A 13,845-nucleotide genomic window follows, 5' to 3' on the forward strand; every position below is an offset into this window, starting at 1 on the left:
TCACTGCTCTTACTTTTCAAGACAGGCTTTGTAAATTTAAGGCTGACCTCACGCTCAACCAACTTGGCAAGCTTCTATGAAGAAATGACTGGCTTTGGAGATAAGGGGATAGCAAGGGATATTGCCTACCTAGTAAGATAATAAGTCTAGTAAGGTAGACAGACTTTAGATACTGTCTCCCATTAGATCCTTACAGAGAAGCTGCTGAAATATGAGCTGGATGTGCAGACAGAAGGGTGGGTTGAAAACTGTCAGAATGGTCAGGGCCAAAGGATGGTTACCAGTGGCAAAAAGTCCGGCTGGAGGAAACTAACCTTTTTATCCTAGGGGTCAGTACTGGGTCCAGACCTGTTCAACATCTTCACAAATGATCTGGTTGATGGAGAAAAGTGTACTCAAAGCAAGGCTGCAAATGACACTAACCTGGAAGGAGTGGCTGATATGCCAGAGGGTCCTGCTGCCATCCAGAAGGATCTCAGCAGGCTGGAGAAATGGGCTAACAAAAATCTCATGAAGTTTGATAAGAAGTGCAGAGCCCTGCATCTGTGGACAAACAACCCCAGGCAGAAGTATATGCTGGGTTGCATCACGGTGAAAAGGAGAATAGAAGAAAAAGTCCTGGGGGTCCTGCTGAGCACTAAACTGAACGTGAGCCAGAAATGCTCCTCTGCAGCAAAGACCCCTAACAGTGTAGCGTTAGACAGAGTACTGCCAGCAGGGTGAAGGAGGTGATCCTTCTCCTCTACTTGGCATTAGTGAGGTCACACCTGCAGTAAAGTGCTGGACTCTGCAGTACACGAGAGACATGAACATACTGCAGAGAGTTCAGTGGCGTGCCTCCAGGATAATGAGGGGACTGGGGTACCTCTCCTGTGAGGAGAGGCTGAGTGAGTAGGGCCTGTTGAGCCTGTAGATGAGGAGGCTCTGGGGGATGTCATCAATGTGCAGTAATACCTGAAGGGATGGTGCGAAGAGGAAGAGTCAGACTCTTTTTGGTGGTGTCCAGTGCCAGGACAAGAGACAGTGGTCACAAAGTGGAACACAGCAGGGTCCATCTGAACACCAGAAGCACTTCTGTGCTGTGCAGGTGATGGAGCACTGGCATAGGCTGCCCAGAGAGGCTGTGGAGTCTGCTCCTTCCAAAGGCACCTGGATGTGCTCCTGAGCACCCTGCTTCTGAGGCAACCTGAGCAGGGGGTGGATTAGATGGCCTCCAGTGCTCTCTTCCAACCTCAGCCATTCTGCGTGAAGGTTAGAAGTAGCAATAAGACTGCAGGATTTCACACTGTACCCATTTATGCTGCATATGTTGAAAGAAGAAAAATAATGAAAGGAAATTCCAGTTTTGAGAACATAAGGTAGCAGTGCCAAGAATAACTTCTGATGCTTGCCTATAAGCATATAAGCCCTGTCAGAGCATATTTAAGGTGCTGCCAGGTGAGAACTCGAAGCTTAAGGGAGTCACACAGTCCTTGAGAGTCATCATAGCTAGCACCTCCACAGCATGTTACAAAGATAATCGTTCTTGGCTCACAAGCAGATTTGAGACATAGCCACAATGGCTCTTGGTTTGGAATTTGACAGCTGCCTTATTTACATTTAGCAGAATACTTGTCCTCACAGATTTCCATCTGAACCACTTATGATGCTTATTCTCAATTATCACAAATGGAAATAACGTTCTAATTTTTTTAACTGGCTCACCTGGGTAATTTGGCCCTGTATAATACTCCTATATACTGTATAATACTCCTAAGGCCATACTGAAATGAATATGGAAATGTATTTACATATCAGCAAGTGTTAGTTTAGCTATTCCAGTCTGTCAAAAATATGCAGGTTGTCTCTGTTTGCTTTTCCATCAGCAAATAATATTTCAAGACAGGTAACATGATAAATAGTGTTCAGCTGAGATGTGTAGTGTTACAGTGCTGCCGTTCCATAAAACTAAAGAAGATATTTAATCTTTCAGCTGAGGCTTGGTATATTATCTGCAAAGGCTGCGGGTCTTTAATCGCTCCCAAGTGGTACTTCCTCATCCATTTTTCTTTGTGTTCCATAATGTGTGCTGACAGCACAGTATGTCAATCATCTGTGGAGCTAAAACAGCAGTATAAATACTATCTGCTGCCTATAAAGACTGTCTGCAAGGTCAGAGCAACAACGTGTGTATGTGGTCCATCAAAGTAGAACTCAGAATATTGTTCCCTTATAATTTATTTTAGGTTTAGTGAATTTTTTATGCCCAGGTTCAATTCCTCTGGGAAAAGCAGTGAGGCTGCTCAGCAAAGTGAACGTGCACATTGCAGAAACACACTGACCTGTCTCAAACTTCTGTCTCAGCTTTTTCTAACCTCCCACAGAACAGCCCTTGTTACTCACCTCCTTCTTCTATTTGTCTCCATCAAGTACTTCCTTGCTCTGCTCCGATGCAGCCTTTGATCTTCTTTCAGTGCCCAGCGTTCTTCTTCTAAATCCCATCCCAAGGGCACTGCTACAGCTCTGTCCCTGGCTCTGTGTTAAGGACAGTGCTGGCCGTGTCTCAGCAGCTCATGACAGATGCAGAAGCTGCTGAATGGACCTTCATGTGCCTTTGTGAGCAAAGGGCAAACTTTATCCCATCACATTCAAGACACTGATAGACTGTTTGGTGAATTACACAACAGTTGCTCCCAGAGATACGTATTATGGCCATAATTCATTCACTGTTCATCTGGAAAAAAAAAATAATAACGTAGCTACATTTTACTGTTTACAGTAAATTTAACACATCACAGGATCACAAAATTGAATTGGATGGGACACCTAAAGACCACCTGGTCCATCTCCCCTGCAGTGAACACCTACAGCTCCATCAGGTGCTCAGAGCCCTTTCCAGCCTGACCAGTAGTGTCTGCATGGACGGGGCACCACCACTCTGGGCACCCCGTGCCTCTTACCATACAAATGGTGCCCCCTGTGCCCCGTACCATCAAAACCATCAAAAACTAGGGCTGGGAATGTGGGCTGCCACCCTGCCGCACTGTCACAGAGCCGCCCCGCACCCCCGGCCCCACAGGGCCCACCCCGCCGTGTGGCGAGGAGCGGGCGGCCATTCCCGGTCAGGCAGTTCCTGAGGGCGGCGGTTCCGCCGCTCGCGGAAGGATACGCGCTCAGCTCCGCGCCCGCCCCGCGTCCCGCCGAGCGCTGGAGGTGCCGCCTCCACAGCGCAGCGCCGTCCGTCCCGCCGGGCTCCATGGAGCGGCCCGGCTCCTGTGGCCGCACCGCCGCCATCGTAGCAACGGGAGACGCCGCTTCCTTCGCAACGGGGCGGGGCGGCGGGGAGCGGCCGATGGGACGGGCCGAGGGGCGGCGGTTTGCCGGGAGCCGCCTCGGTTGGGCTTCGGAGCGGAGCGGGCGAGCTGTCCCAGTGCCTCACTGCTATTACCACAAAAAACTAAATCTCCTAACTAAGATTCATCTCCTACGTCTAAATCTCGTCTCTTAGTTTGAAACCATTTCCCTTTGTCCCATCAAAAGAGACCCTGATAAAGTGTCTGTCCCCTTATTTCTTTCAGCCCCCCTTTAGATACTGAAAGGCTGCTCTCAGGTCTCCCCAGAGCCTTCTTCAGGCTGAACAGCCCCAGCGCTCAGCCTGTAAATGATACCATAAAAGACTTCACCGAGAAAAGAGTCATGCAAATGGGACTGAATCACAGCTGTAAAACAGCTACCAAATTTGAGCTTATGTCATGCTTAGAAAGAATTTAAACTTCTCAGTCTTACTGTATATTTTTATCTTATCCAGGAAAACTCGTAACTGAATTCTTCTTAAATTCAGTATTAAGAATGGTCTTCAAATCTTTCTTTCTCTCTTCTAACACCTTTTCCTCTTTGTTCTTCTTCACAGCCCCACTCTGTAGCCTCCTCCAGGTCATTAGCTGCTTTTCTTGGTGAATAAGCTGAGCACCATGTACTGCAGAGCTGGATGGTTATTCTAGCAAACAGCTCGATCTCAAATGGTTACAAAATGGAAGATCCCGCTCTGGCAGCTGATTTGGAAGAAGTTTCATAACTTTTAATGTGAGCTGGAGACAGATATTCCAGTAAAGGATAAAGATCAACTTTAAAATCTTTGTGGGACAGACTGAATTTATTACTAATCTGATTTGAAGGCTGGAGCACAGCTATGCTGCTGCAGGAACATTTTTCTTTCCTTCTTGTTCCAGGGGGGATTAATCTGCTAATGCCCTTTAGCTTTCTTCCAGGTTTCATTTTAACTGTGTAGGGGAGGAGTTCAGCCAAGGATCTGCCCATTGTAACCATTCCTTCCTGAAATTTGCCATCCCTTCCTACTTCTGTGTATAGGAAGAGGAGTGAAAACCTTAGTGTCACATATAGTCAGCAAAGAAAACCTTTTCACCTTAACTCCCCAAGACTGTAGCATGGATCGTAACCTGCATCTTTGTAAGCAAGCATCAACTGGTGCACTGGTAACATTCCAGAATTCCTATCTTGGAAGGCTATAAAGTATTCCAGAACAGATTAAACATTTGATTACATTGGATCCCGACTAACAGAAGTTGTTAAAAATGTCACAGAGAACTTCCATGTGAATGCTCCCTTCTGAGGAATGGGCCAGTTAAGGGCACTGACTGCCCTGTAACTACTGATTTTGAAACAAAGCATTGCACTAAAAAATGGAATAATATGTGGATTTAACACTGAATTTATCCCCCACTTGCAACTGCTTTTAAATCTCACTGTAGTAAAGGCAATTTCCAGTGTATGTCAGGTTTGGACAGGGGTGGATGTGAACACAGCACTGAGACCAATGTAGGACGTTGGCTGTCCTTGTTTGAGGCGACACTCAAGAGTTTGTTCTGAAAGTAATTCAGATGTGACATATCCCAGAGGTGTGGAGCAAAATGAGGTTTGGACATAAGCTAAAATTGCTTTCACAACCAAATCTTGTGTTCTGCCACCCCACGAAGGAAAACACCTTCAGTTTAATGATAAAAGCCTTTTAAAATGTTGAAAATCAATACCTTTTTCTTTTTTTTTTTTTTCTTTCATTGAGCCTAAATTACTCACTACCAAACACAAATACCGGTGCTCAAAACCAGCATGTAAGAATCTGCCATGCTTTTACCACAGTGCAAAGACATGTTTGGTGTGTCACGTGCAGGTAATGAGCAGGAAGTGCTCACAGGTGACAAGCAGTGCGAGTAGATAAATCTACCATGCAACAGGGCTGTGTTCTATTAAGTGCAGGCATCAAAGGAGGGATCTGTTGGCTGCTCTTTGTGCTGTCCACATTCCCAAGTAGTTAGCTCAGCACTTTGCAGCATACAATTCTTTCCGCAGAAATGTGAATCCCGTCAAAACATTTGCATTGCTGCAAGTAAAAGATGAACCGCTTTGGGGTAACTTCATTAATTTCTCTTAGTGTTCTTTTGTTGGGCTGGGGAGAAACTCTTGTAAGTGATGTCAAGCCTTGTTCATCTAAGGTAAGACTTTCGGTTACTTTGCTGAGATAATAAATGGAACTGAATAATTTCTTAGAAAAGTGACAGAACTAGCCTGCTTTATTCAGGGTAGGTATGAAAATGTGGAATAATTCAGTATTTTCAGAGAGAAGAAAGTGCATTGAAACTGTGGGAGTTCAGTACAACAGGAAAACAGTTTTTATTTTAGCATCTTTTATCCCAGTTCAGTTGCTGGGCTGTATTTTTATGGTTATGTGCATCTCTGCAAAGACACAGTGACTGCTGGTGTAGGCACAGTCCAACCTGTGACATGAATTCCCGAGGTCTGATTTAATTGCCTGTTTCATTTTGCCTTTAAAATGAATTAATATTGATTAAAGTATTTTCTTAACGTTTCTTAATTGAGCAGCTGGTGAGTAGCTTCCTTTATTTTGTGCTTGTTTCGATATCAAAGAAACACATTGTTTTCATTCTGTAGCATTTATTCCTTTCTAGACACAAAATTGAATCAAGTCAATAATTGAGAAACAACTTCTTTTTTTTTTCAATCTCCCTGTTAAGAGTTTAATGTAATCCTTATATTTTCAATTTTAAAAAGCAGAAATCAGGAAAATCCTGTTCAGAGCTCTGTCAGTGTAGTTCCAAAAGCAGAAAGAGAAAGCTGAAGCTGGAAAGGAGAGCAAATAGTCAATTTGGTCAAGTCTAAGTAAGTTTTCTTTATAATCAGAATCTTTAAGTTTCCAAGCTCCTATTTACATCTGAAGGTGCAGTATATGAGCATGCATCAGCAATTCTGAGATCATGGAATTAATGAACAAAGACTTAAATGAGATTTTTCATGGATTATTTCAGCATTTCTTTAAGCGATGGATCTGAAACAGCCCTGTATTTTATGGCACCATGGAAGAAAAAACATTCAGCATGAAAATATTATTTTGAAATAACATTTCTGGTTGTAGTAGTACAAAACTACGATTACTAATGCTTTTATGATAACTATTTCAGTCAGTTGTATCCCTGCAAATAGTGTCTCCTTAAGCTTTCCCCAACAAGAGCACCTTAAATGTTTTTTGTGTGCTGGATTTGTCTGTAAATCTGTTTGAGGCTACTTGTGTGCCTGGACTCATAACTTCAGGAATTGTTTCCACAAACAAACTCTTAAGTTCTGAATTTGGAGCCTTTGTAGAGTTAAAGGGTTTTGTAATATGTGCTAAATCCCAAAGCCTTCTCCTTTCCAGGGGAAATAACTTTGTGGGCATTTGAGATGTCTGTTGGGTGTGGCAAGCCTTAAAATGCGAGCTTCTTGAATGCAAGCATTTGGGAGTTTTGGCCTGCAGATCACTCAGAGTATTTTAGCAGAAATTGTGGTGTATTATAAAAATGTATGGAGGTTACATGCCCAGAGATGTGGTGGATGACGCTCAAAGTCAGGCTGGTGGGGCTCTGAGCAACCTGATGGAGCTGTAGGTGTCCCGGTTCATTGGTGGGAAGTTGAACTACGTGACCTTTAAGGGTATTTTCCAGCTCAAATGATTCTATAATTTAGTGATTCTCTCTACGTCTGACACCCTTGCAAGACATGGCTAAGTAGAAGATGATGCCTAACAAGTAATGTACTTGACCTCAGCTCTGTCAAGTACAGCTATAAAACCTTTAAGAAAGCAGGTTTTAAAGGAAGAACCGTGGATTAATCGGTTTCATTTTGGCAGACTGAGCAATCTAACATATGTTTGTGATCAATTTATTTCCCCCTCCATTGTTTGGTACAACAGGGCACAAGGAATGTTGGAGCTGTGGAGGAACCACTCAAGGCAGAAGAGAAAAATAGATCTGCAGATATTTCAAAACAAAAAGAACAATGCCTTGTGCCATGTGATGTTCAAGCTAAAATTTTACGAGGGGAAAAACAGTATATGTGCAGTATGTATTCATACAGAATACTCTCAACAAGAAGCTATGCAATGCTGTGCTATGCATTCTTCTGCTACGCTATGCTCTGCTGTGCTAATTTATTTTTTAACCTGCACATGTGGCAGACTTTGACCAAGCTGCCCACTCTGAATGCTGTTCAGATTTGAGATGCTGTGTGCAGCTGGGACAATGAAGTTAATCATGCTACTTTCTCTTTATAATTGCTTCTGGGGACAGGCTAATCCAGGCAGTAGCTCACCCCACCTGTCTGTGTTATCCTCTGAATATCTGTAGCTCTCTCCATTGGAGAGAGAGGCTTGAGTGTCTGTTCCTTATTTAAACATTTTACTTAAGAGTCTGAAATTAAGTGGGAAGAAACCTGTATTTGAGCTTGCCTTTTGTACATATATATGCAGGACGTATCCTCTGTTCATCACCTGGAAAAACTAACCAGCAGCTGACGTTATCCAGCCTCAGAAAAAATGTGTCAAAATTCTTGTCTTTCCCATATTATTTTCAGTATGTATTATTGATTACATGGCAAGTTTAGTTACTATATTTTTAGCACCAGGGCAAAACAAGGAACCCGAGTAAATAGCACAGTAAACAGGCAAAATGCAGAGTAGCAGGAAACCCTGCATTTCTCCCTTTTTCAGATGTGTTTAAATTTCTGTGTTATCCATTAACTTGTTATCCCAGTAGCTGAAGGTTAAGATGGAATTCATCAAATCTTACGGTTTGTGAGGCTGAAGTTCTTAGCATCTTTGAGTTTAATCTTTGGTGTCTGTACTTTGCTTTCACTTTTAGGTACCTTAGATACTCTAAGGTTAAACACTTTTAATATTCACTTAGATATCATAAGTAGGTGTGCCATTATTTGATCGAGTCTATTTTAAAGTTTGGGCTAACAAGGCGAATGAACATATTTCTTTTAAAGGAAATTTGCAGAGCTCTCTTGTTGAATATGCAAGAAGCACGAAAAAACTGATAAGAAACATGATGGATGATCAACAGTCTTCCTTGGATTACCTTTCTAATCAGGTACTTTGTTCTTTATCATAAACATTTTTATTTATTATTTAGCACTATGATTATTGTCGAACTGAAGAAAATGAATTATTTACTTTGTTATTAACATGGTAGAATGAGAGTCTCTGTTGCATGGACTTCAGGAGGGTTGTCTTGTATCCTGGCTAAAGTGTGAGACCCAGGGAGCAATTGGGACCACCCAGTGCATAGCCGAGTGCCACATGTGGCAGTAGGACAAGTGGCTGTATGCAGCCCTGTTGTACTTGTGCACGTGACATTATATTATCATTAACTGGCAGTAGCTCATAAACACCGTGCTCACTCAATGCATATAAAAAGCTTTAATCAAAGTGAAGGGCTTTCCTTGAATTGATTGGAGTTATGCCTAAAAGTGACTTTGGATGCAGAAAGTAAAAAATTTGACAGATTCACATAATGAAGTTACAAATCACAAATATCTCAAAAGTGACCTTCAGATTATGTTTACTAGGACTCTTAAAAAGACCATCCTTAGAATATAAATTACTTCACTGCAACCTGTTTTAAAGTATTTATTTAAACTTTCAGGTGAATGAACTCATGAGCAGAGTTCTTCTTCTGAATGCAGAAGTTTTAAGAAAGCATTTGGATCCACTTCCTTACAAAGCAGTTCAATCCCACGGTAAATATTTTCCACATTTAATCTTAAGCTTTTTCTTTTTATCTTTGAGAGTATCTTAACAAAGAACAAATTACAGATAAGCAATTATAATATGTACAATAATTACTCTGTGTTAGTATGCACACATAAAATCTGAAAAAATAATGAATTATATAAGAATCTCGTTGGACTGACCATATTCTTTACAGTTCCCAACCCAGCTATAGGAAATATTATCTTTCTCAGTCCTACCAGCCTTAGGAACTTGAGTCTAACACACACTTAGCTTAACACTTAGCAAGAGACTTTATATATCTATGCATACTATGATATAAAAACTTCTATGAGTACAAATAGAAACATTTGCAGGAATTTCCCTGGGTAATATGTGTTTGTACTCTGTACAAATGTTAACCAAACAAAATCTGTGAAATAGAAACTGCATATATGTAGGCTGCTCTGAAAGTAATGCTTCCTATGAAAACTATGACAAATGCAAAGGGCACAATGACACTATTTGATAGAGTAAATTCTTAGCTGGCAAAACACTATTTTTCAACGTAGTCACCATCAGCCAACTCATGCAGATGAACTGATCAGGACACTCTTCATGGTGTGAAAGCTGTGCATGGCTGTCTGGAACACGTTACTGTCACCACTGCTGAAATGCACTATACACCACTTCACTGTGCTTACATCCACCGTTTGCTTTCCATAAATGTCGGTGGATGCCATTTTTTTCTACATAGAGGAATTCAGTTCCACGCCTGTGCATCATGTGCATTTCCATGTCAGACAGTATTTGTTAAACTGCTCCTCTGCTGCCATCTGTCGCACAGCAACAAAATGGAATGGAATATTGGTGGGAAGGTTCAACCTCTACTGCCATACACCAACATCCGCCTCTGATGTTGTGTGCCAACAGAATAAAATAGGAGGAATTAGTTTTGGAGCAACCATCATATAATCTTTACTTTCTGTATCATATCAGTTAAGATTAGAATGACTTTCAATAAAATGCAATTTATTCTTCTTTCCAAGCTTAGTGGATCTCAGAGAATTATCATCCCATAGAATCATAGAATGGTTTGGGTTGGAAGGGCCTTAAAGGTCATCTAGTTCCAGTTCCCCCAAGGTGAGGGTATATAAAATAAATACATATTTTAAATTTGCCCATCAAGAGATTCCATTTCAGATCATTCATGAGTTCCCAGCAGAATTTGTATTTCTCCTCTTGTTGTATTTGTGCTCTTTTTAAAAAAACATGTTGTGTTAATAAGCTTCATCAAATACTTTATTCTCCAGGGTTGGATTGCACTGATATCAAAGATACCGTTGGCTCAGTTTCAAAAACTCCAAGTGGTCTGTACATTATCCACCCAGAAGGATCAAATTATGCTTTTGAGGTAACAAGTTTATTTCTCATGATAGCTGAAATTTGCTTGAGAATATCCACTTAGAATATACTTAATAACATGTATTCCATGATAGTTTTCCAACTGATGAATAAGAAGTGTATTAAATCATCCAAATGTGTCTGCCTTTGCTACAGTTTTGAAGGAAAAAGATCAGTTTCTACACTGAAATTTAAACTCTGATATAATATCTCATAATTAGTTTTCATTTGTAGTGAAAAATGTACCAAAGAGGAAAACTGAAGAAACTCTCCAACTCTGCTTTTTGTTCCAGTTTCTCACCACCCTCACAGTAAAGAATTTCTTGTTAATATCTAGTTGAATTCCATCCTCTTCTAGTTTAAATCCATTTCCCCTTGTCCTGTTTCTGCATGCTCTTTTAAAATGTCCCTCCTCAGCTTTCCTGTAGATCCCTGTCAGGTCCTGGACGGCTGCTATGAGGTCCCTCCAGAGCTTTATCTTCTCCAGCCCCAGATCTCTCAGCCTGTCCTTGTAGGAGAGGTGCTCCAGCCCTCTGACCATCTCTGTGGCCCTTCTTTGGACCTGCTGCATTGGAGCTCCATGTCCTTCTTGTGTTGAGGGCTCCAGAACTGGGCATTGTACTCCAGGTGGGGTCACATGAGAGCAGAGCAGAGGTGCAGAATCACCCCCTTCACCTGCTGATCACGCTTCACTTGATGCAACCCAGGATACAGTTGGCCTTCTGGGCTATGAGTGCATATTACTGGATCATGTTGAGTCATCAGCTGACACCCCTAAATCCTTCTCCTCAGGGCTGCTCTCAAGCCATTCTCTGCCCAACATGTATCTGTGGTTGGATTGCCCTGACCAGGTGCAGGACCCTGTGCTTGGCATTGTTGAACTTCATGAGGTTGGCATAGGCCCACCTCTAAAGCCTGTCCAGATCTTTCTGTATAGCATCTGTTCTCTCCAGAGTGCCAACTGCACCACTCAGCTCAGTGTCATCTGCAAACTTGCTGAGGGTGCACTCAATCCCACTGTACATGTTGCCTACAAAGATGTTAAGTAATACCAGTCCCAGCACTGATCCCTGAGGAACACCACTTGTCACTGATCTCCATTTGGACACTGAGCTGCTGACCACAACTCTCTGAAGGCGACCATCCAGCCCATTCCTTATCCAGTGAGTCCAAATCCATTCTTCTCCAATTTGGCAACCAGGATGTCATGTAGGACAGTGTCTATGCCTTGCACAAATCCAGGTAGGCCATGTGTCAGTTGCTTTTCCCTTCCCCACTGATGCTGTAACTCCATCATGAAAGGACACCAAGTTTGTCAGGCATGACTTGCCCTTAGGGAAGCTGTCTTTGTTAACACCAGTCACCTCATCTTTATTTTCCATGTGCCTCAGAAGGAACTTCAGGAGGATCTGCTCCATGATCTTGCCAGGGACACAGTGACACTGACTGGCCTGTAGTTCCCTGGATCTTCTCTTCCCTTTCTTGTTAGTGGGGGTTATATTTCCCCTTTTCCTTTCAGGGGGGACTTCACCACTGTGACCTTTCTAATATGATGTATAGCAGCTTGGCAACTTCATTTGCCAGTTACTTCAGAACCTGTGGATGGATCTTGTGAAGCACAGCAGTCATATTTCCTGTCACCAGATCCATGCACACATTAGGAAAACTTATTTTTCTACGTTTATTTCCATTGCCATCTGTCCATAAGGACTTCCTTAAGAAGAAAACAGACAGATATGGCACTGACTGATAAGGGTGAAGATGGATATGGCGCTGAGAAACTTTTATTTTGCAGTACATGCTGGGGTTATTACTTTTTGGAGGAAAAAAATGTAGAGTTTTAGCCAGCAAGTAAATAGCAAAATGTAATGGGTACTTTTAAAGTCCTCCTTTATGTATAACAGAGGAAGAGTGAATCTCTTTATCTCTGGCCAATTGGAACCTTATAAAGTGCTATGAAAAAAAGAGCTCAGTATTGTTATGAAAAGGCTTCAGAAGTATGCTGGGATCTCAAAAGTAAAAATAGATTCTGGTTCTGCAGAGTCCTGGTAGAAAATCCTGCTGTTCACTCTGTGCAATGAAGTAAGTTTGAGGAAAGAAAGTGTCTGTAACTCATCATCACATTCTTTCCAGGTAAAAGAAAGGCAGAAACAGATAGAACTTTTCACAGAGAACTCATAGGTGTAGCATGAGGAAAATGCTGTCTGCCTCACTCCCAGCTCAACTACAGCACAAAATACGCTTGTTTCAGAACTTCTCTTGGATTGAGGAGGATCCCATTGAGGAAATACTCATGTCTCACCCAAATTACTTTTACTAGAGACGGTATGACTTCATCTATGTGAGAAAATGTAAAACGGTAAATCTCCTTTAACTTCAGACGTATTTTTGACACCTGTCCATGTTTGAAATTGCTGCCAGTGTCCAGAAGAACTGAGAATCAGTTATGTGAATGGAAAGGTTCCTTAAGGGGAACAAGAAACAAAAACTGTAATAATTGGATTTGAACCACAAGGTAACTATAAATAATAAGAATTCCCTGCACTCCTGAAATGAGTGTCTCATTTCTTGTCTGGTAAATGTTACACAGAACTGAAAAGATAGTGCCAAAAAGTACTCAGGGAAAAATATCTAAAGGATGTGTGTTCCCTCCAGAGTGTTATTTTAGGGGAAACTGTTTAATGCAATATTTTTCCATGTGTTGAAGTGTAAAAAAAGTACCACAGAAATGATGGATGAACAAAAATAAATCGAGACATTGAAATAAATTGAAATGCATGCAAGAGGCTGATAGCCAAGAGTTGGGGAAAGTTTGAGGACTGGCAAAATAAAACGAAATCACAAAAAGGCAGAAAATCGTAGTAGGAGAATTAAAAACAGAAAACAGAGCCACATGAAGAACTCATTTACAGGAGGACCTTTTCAACAGTGAAGGAATCAGCTGCCTCTTAAATGTTTCTGGAACTATAACAAAATGTCTCTGGAATGGTTTGCATAAAGATATCAGATAGATGAAGAAAACTATTTTTAATATCTCTTGTGTTCCCATGTCTTCATGTTTGAATCTTCATATTTTCAAAAGTGAGCACTAATTTTGGAGAGTTCATTTGAACTGACTCAAAACTGGATTCCAGGAGCTCTGAGCACATCCAGTTTCAGCATGAGCGTCAGGTTCCCAAATGGGTTTTTGTGGGAGCTTTCGTATGTGAGGCAATTAAAAGCAGTGCTCACTTTCTGATACATTGTTATACATTTGGATCAATGGGTTGGGGAAACTGAGTGGCTGTTTGGAATTCAGTTCCTGTACACACTAAGGGAAAAATACTCAGTAGAAGTATGATATATATACACATGCTCATTTAGCACTGTCACGCCCCTGGTACCTTGCACAATTTGAGACA

General features: G+C 41.6%; 2 protein-coding genes across 7 annotated transcripts in view; one reads left to right on the plus strand and one right to left on the minus strand.

Moving 5' to 3' along the window:
• The window catches only part of CEP126 (centrosomal protein 126), a 30,208-nt gene extending 26,822 nt beyond the window's left edge, over positions 1–3,386 (minus strand). The window contains exons 1-2 of one of the 2 annotated variants that reach the window (XM_015852256.3): positions 3,149–3,386; positions 2,383–2,508 (exon numbers count right to left, since the gene is read on the minus strand). In XM_015852256.3, the coding sequence (XP_015707742.1) occupies positions 2,383–2,508; positions 3,149–3,273 (251 nt within the window). In that variant the 5' untranslated portion in view covers positions 3,274–3,386. The remainder of the gene's footprint in view (positions 1–2,382; positions 2,509–3,148) is intronic. The other variant, XM_032442188.2, reaches the window with a different exon arrangement.
• The window catches only part of ANGPTL5 (angiopoietin like 5), a 35,676-nt gene that overhangs the window by 17,414 nt on the left and 4,417 nt on the right, over positions 1–13,845 (plus strand). The window contains exons 1-5 of one of the 5 annotated variants that reach the window (XM_015852257.3): positions 5,192–5,489; positions 7,241–7,388; positions 8,317–8,420; positions 8,976–9,069; positions 10,354–10,454. In XM_015852257.3, coding sequence (XP_015707743.1) covers positions 5,391–5,489; positions 7,241–7,388; positions 8,317–8,420; positions 8,976–9,069; positions 10,354–10,454 — 546 coding nt within the window. In that variant the 5' untranslated portion in view covers positions 5,192–5,390. Of the gene's footprint in view, positions 1–5,191; positions 5,490–6,085; positions 6,175–7,240; positions 7,389–8,316; positions 8,421–8,975; positions 9,070–10,353; positions 10,455–13,845 lie in introns of those variants that run through there. The other 4 variants (XM_085508752.1, XM_085508765.1, XM_085508758.1 and 1 more) reach the window with 4 other exon arrangements.

The sequence above is a fragment of the Coturnix japonica genome, chromosome 1 (assembly GCF_054131305.1).
Source record: "Coturnix japonica strain WE chromosome 1, WE-NBRP24, whole genome shotgun sequence".
Taxonomy (NCBI): domain Eukaryota; kingdom Metazoa; phylum Chordata; class Aves; order Galliformes; family Phasianidae; genus Coturnix; species Coturnix japonica.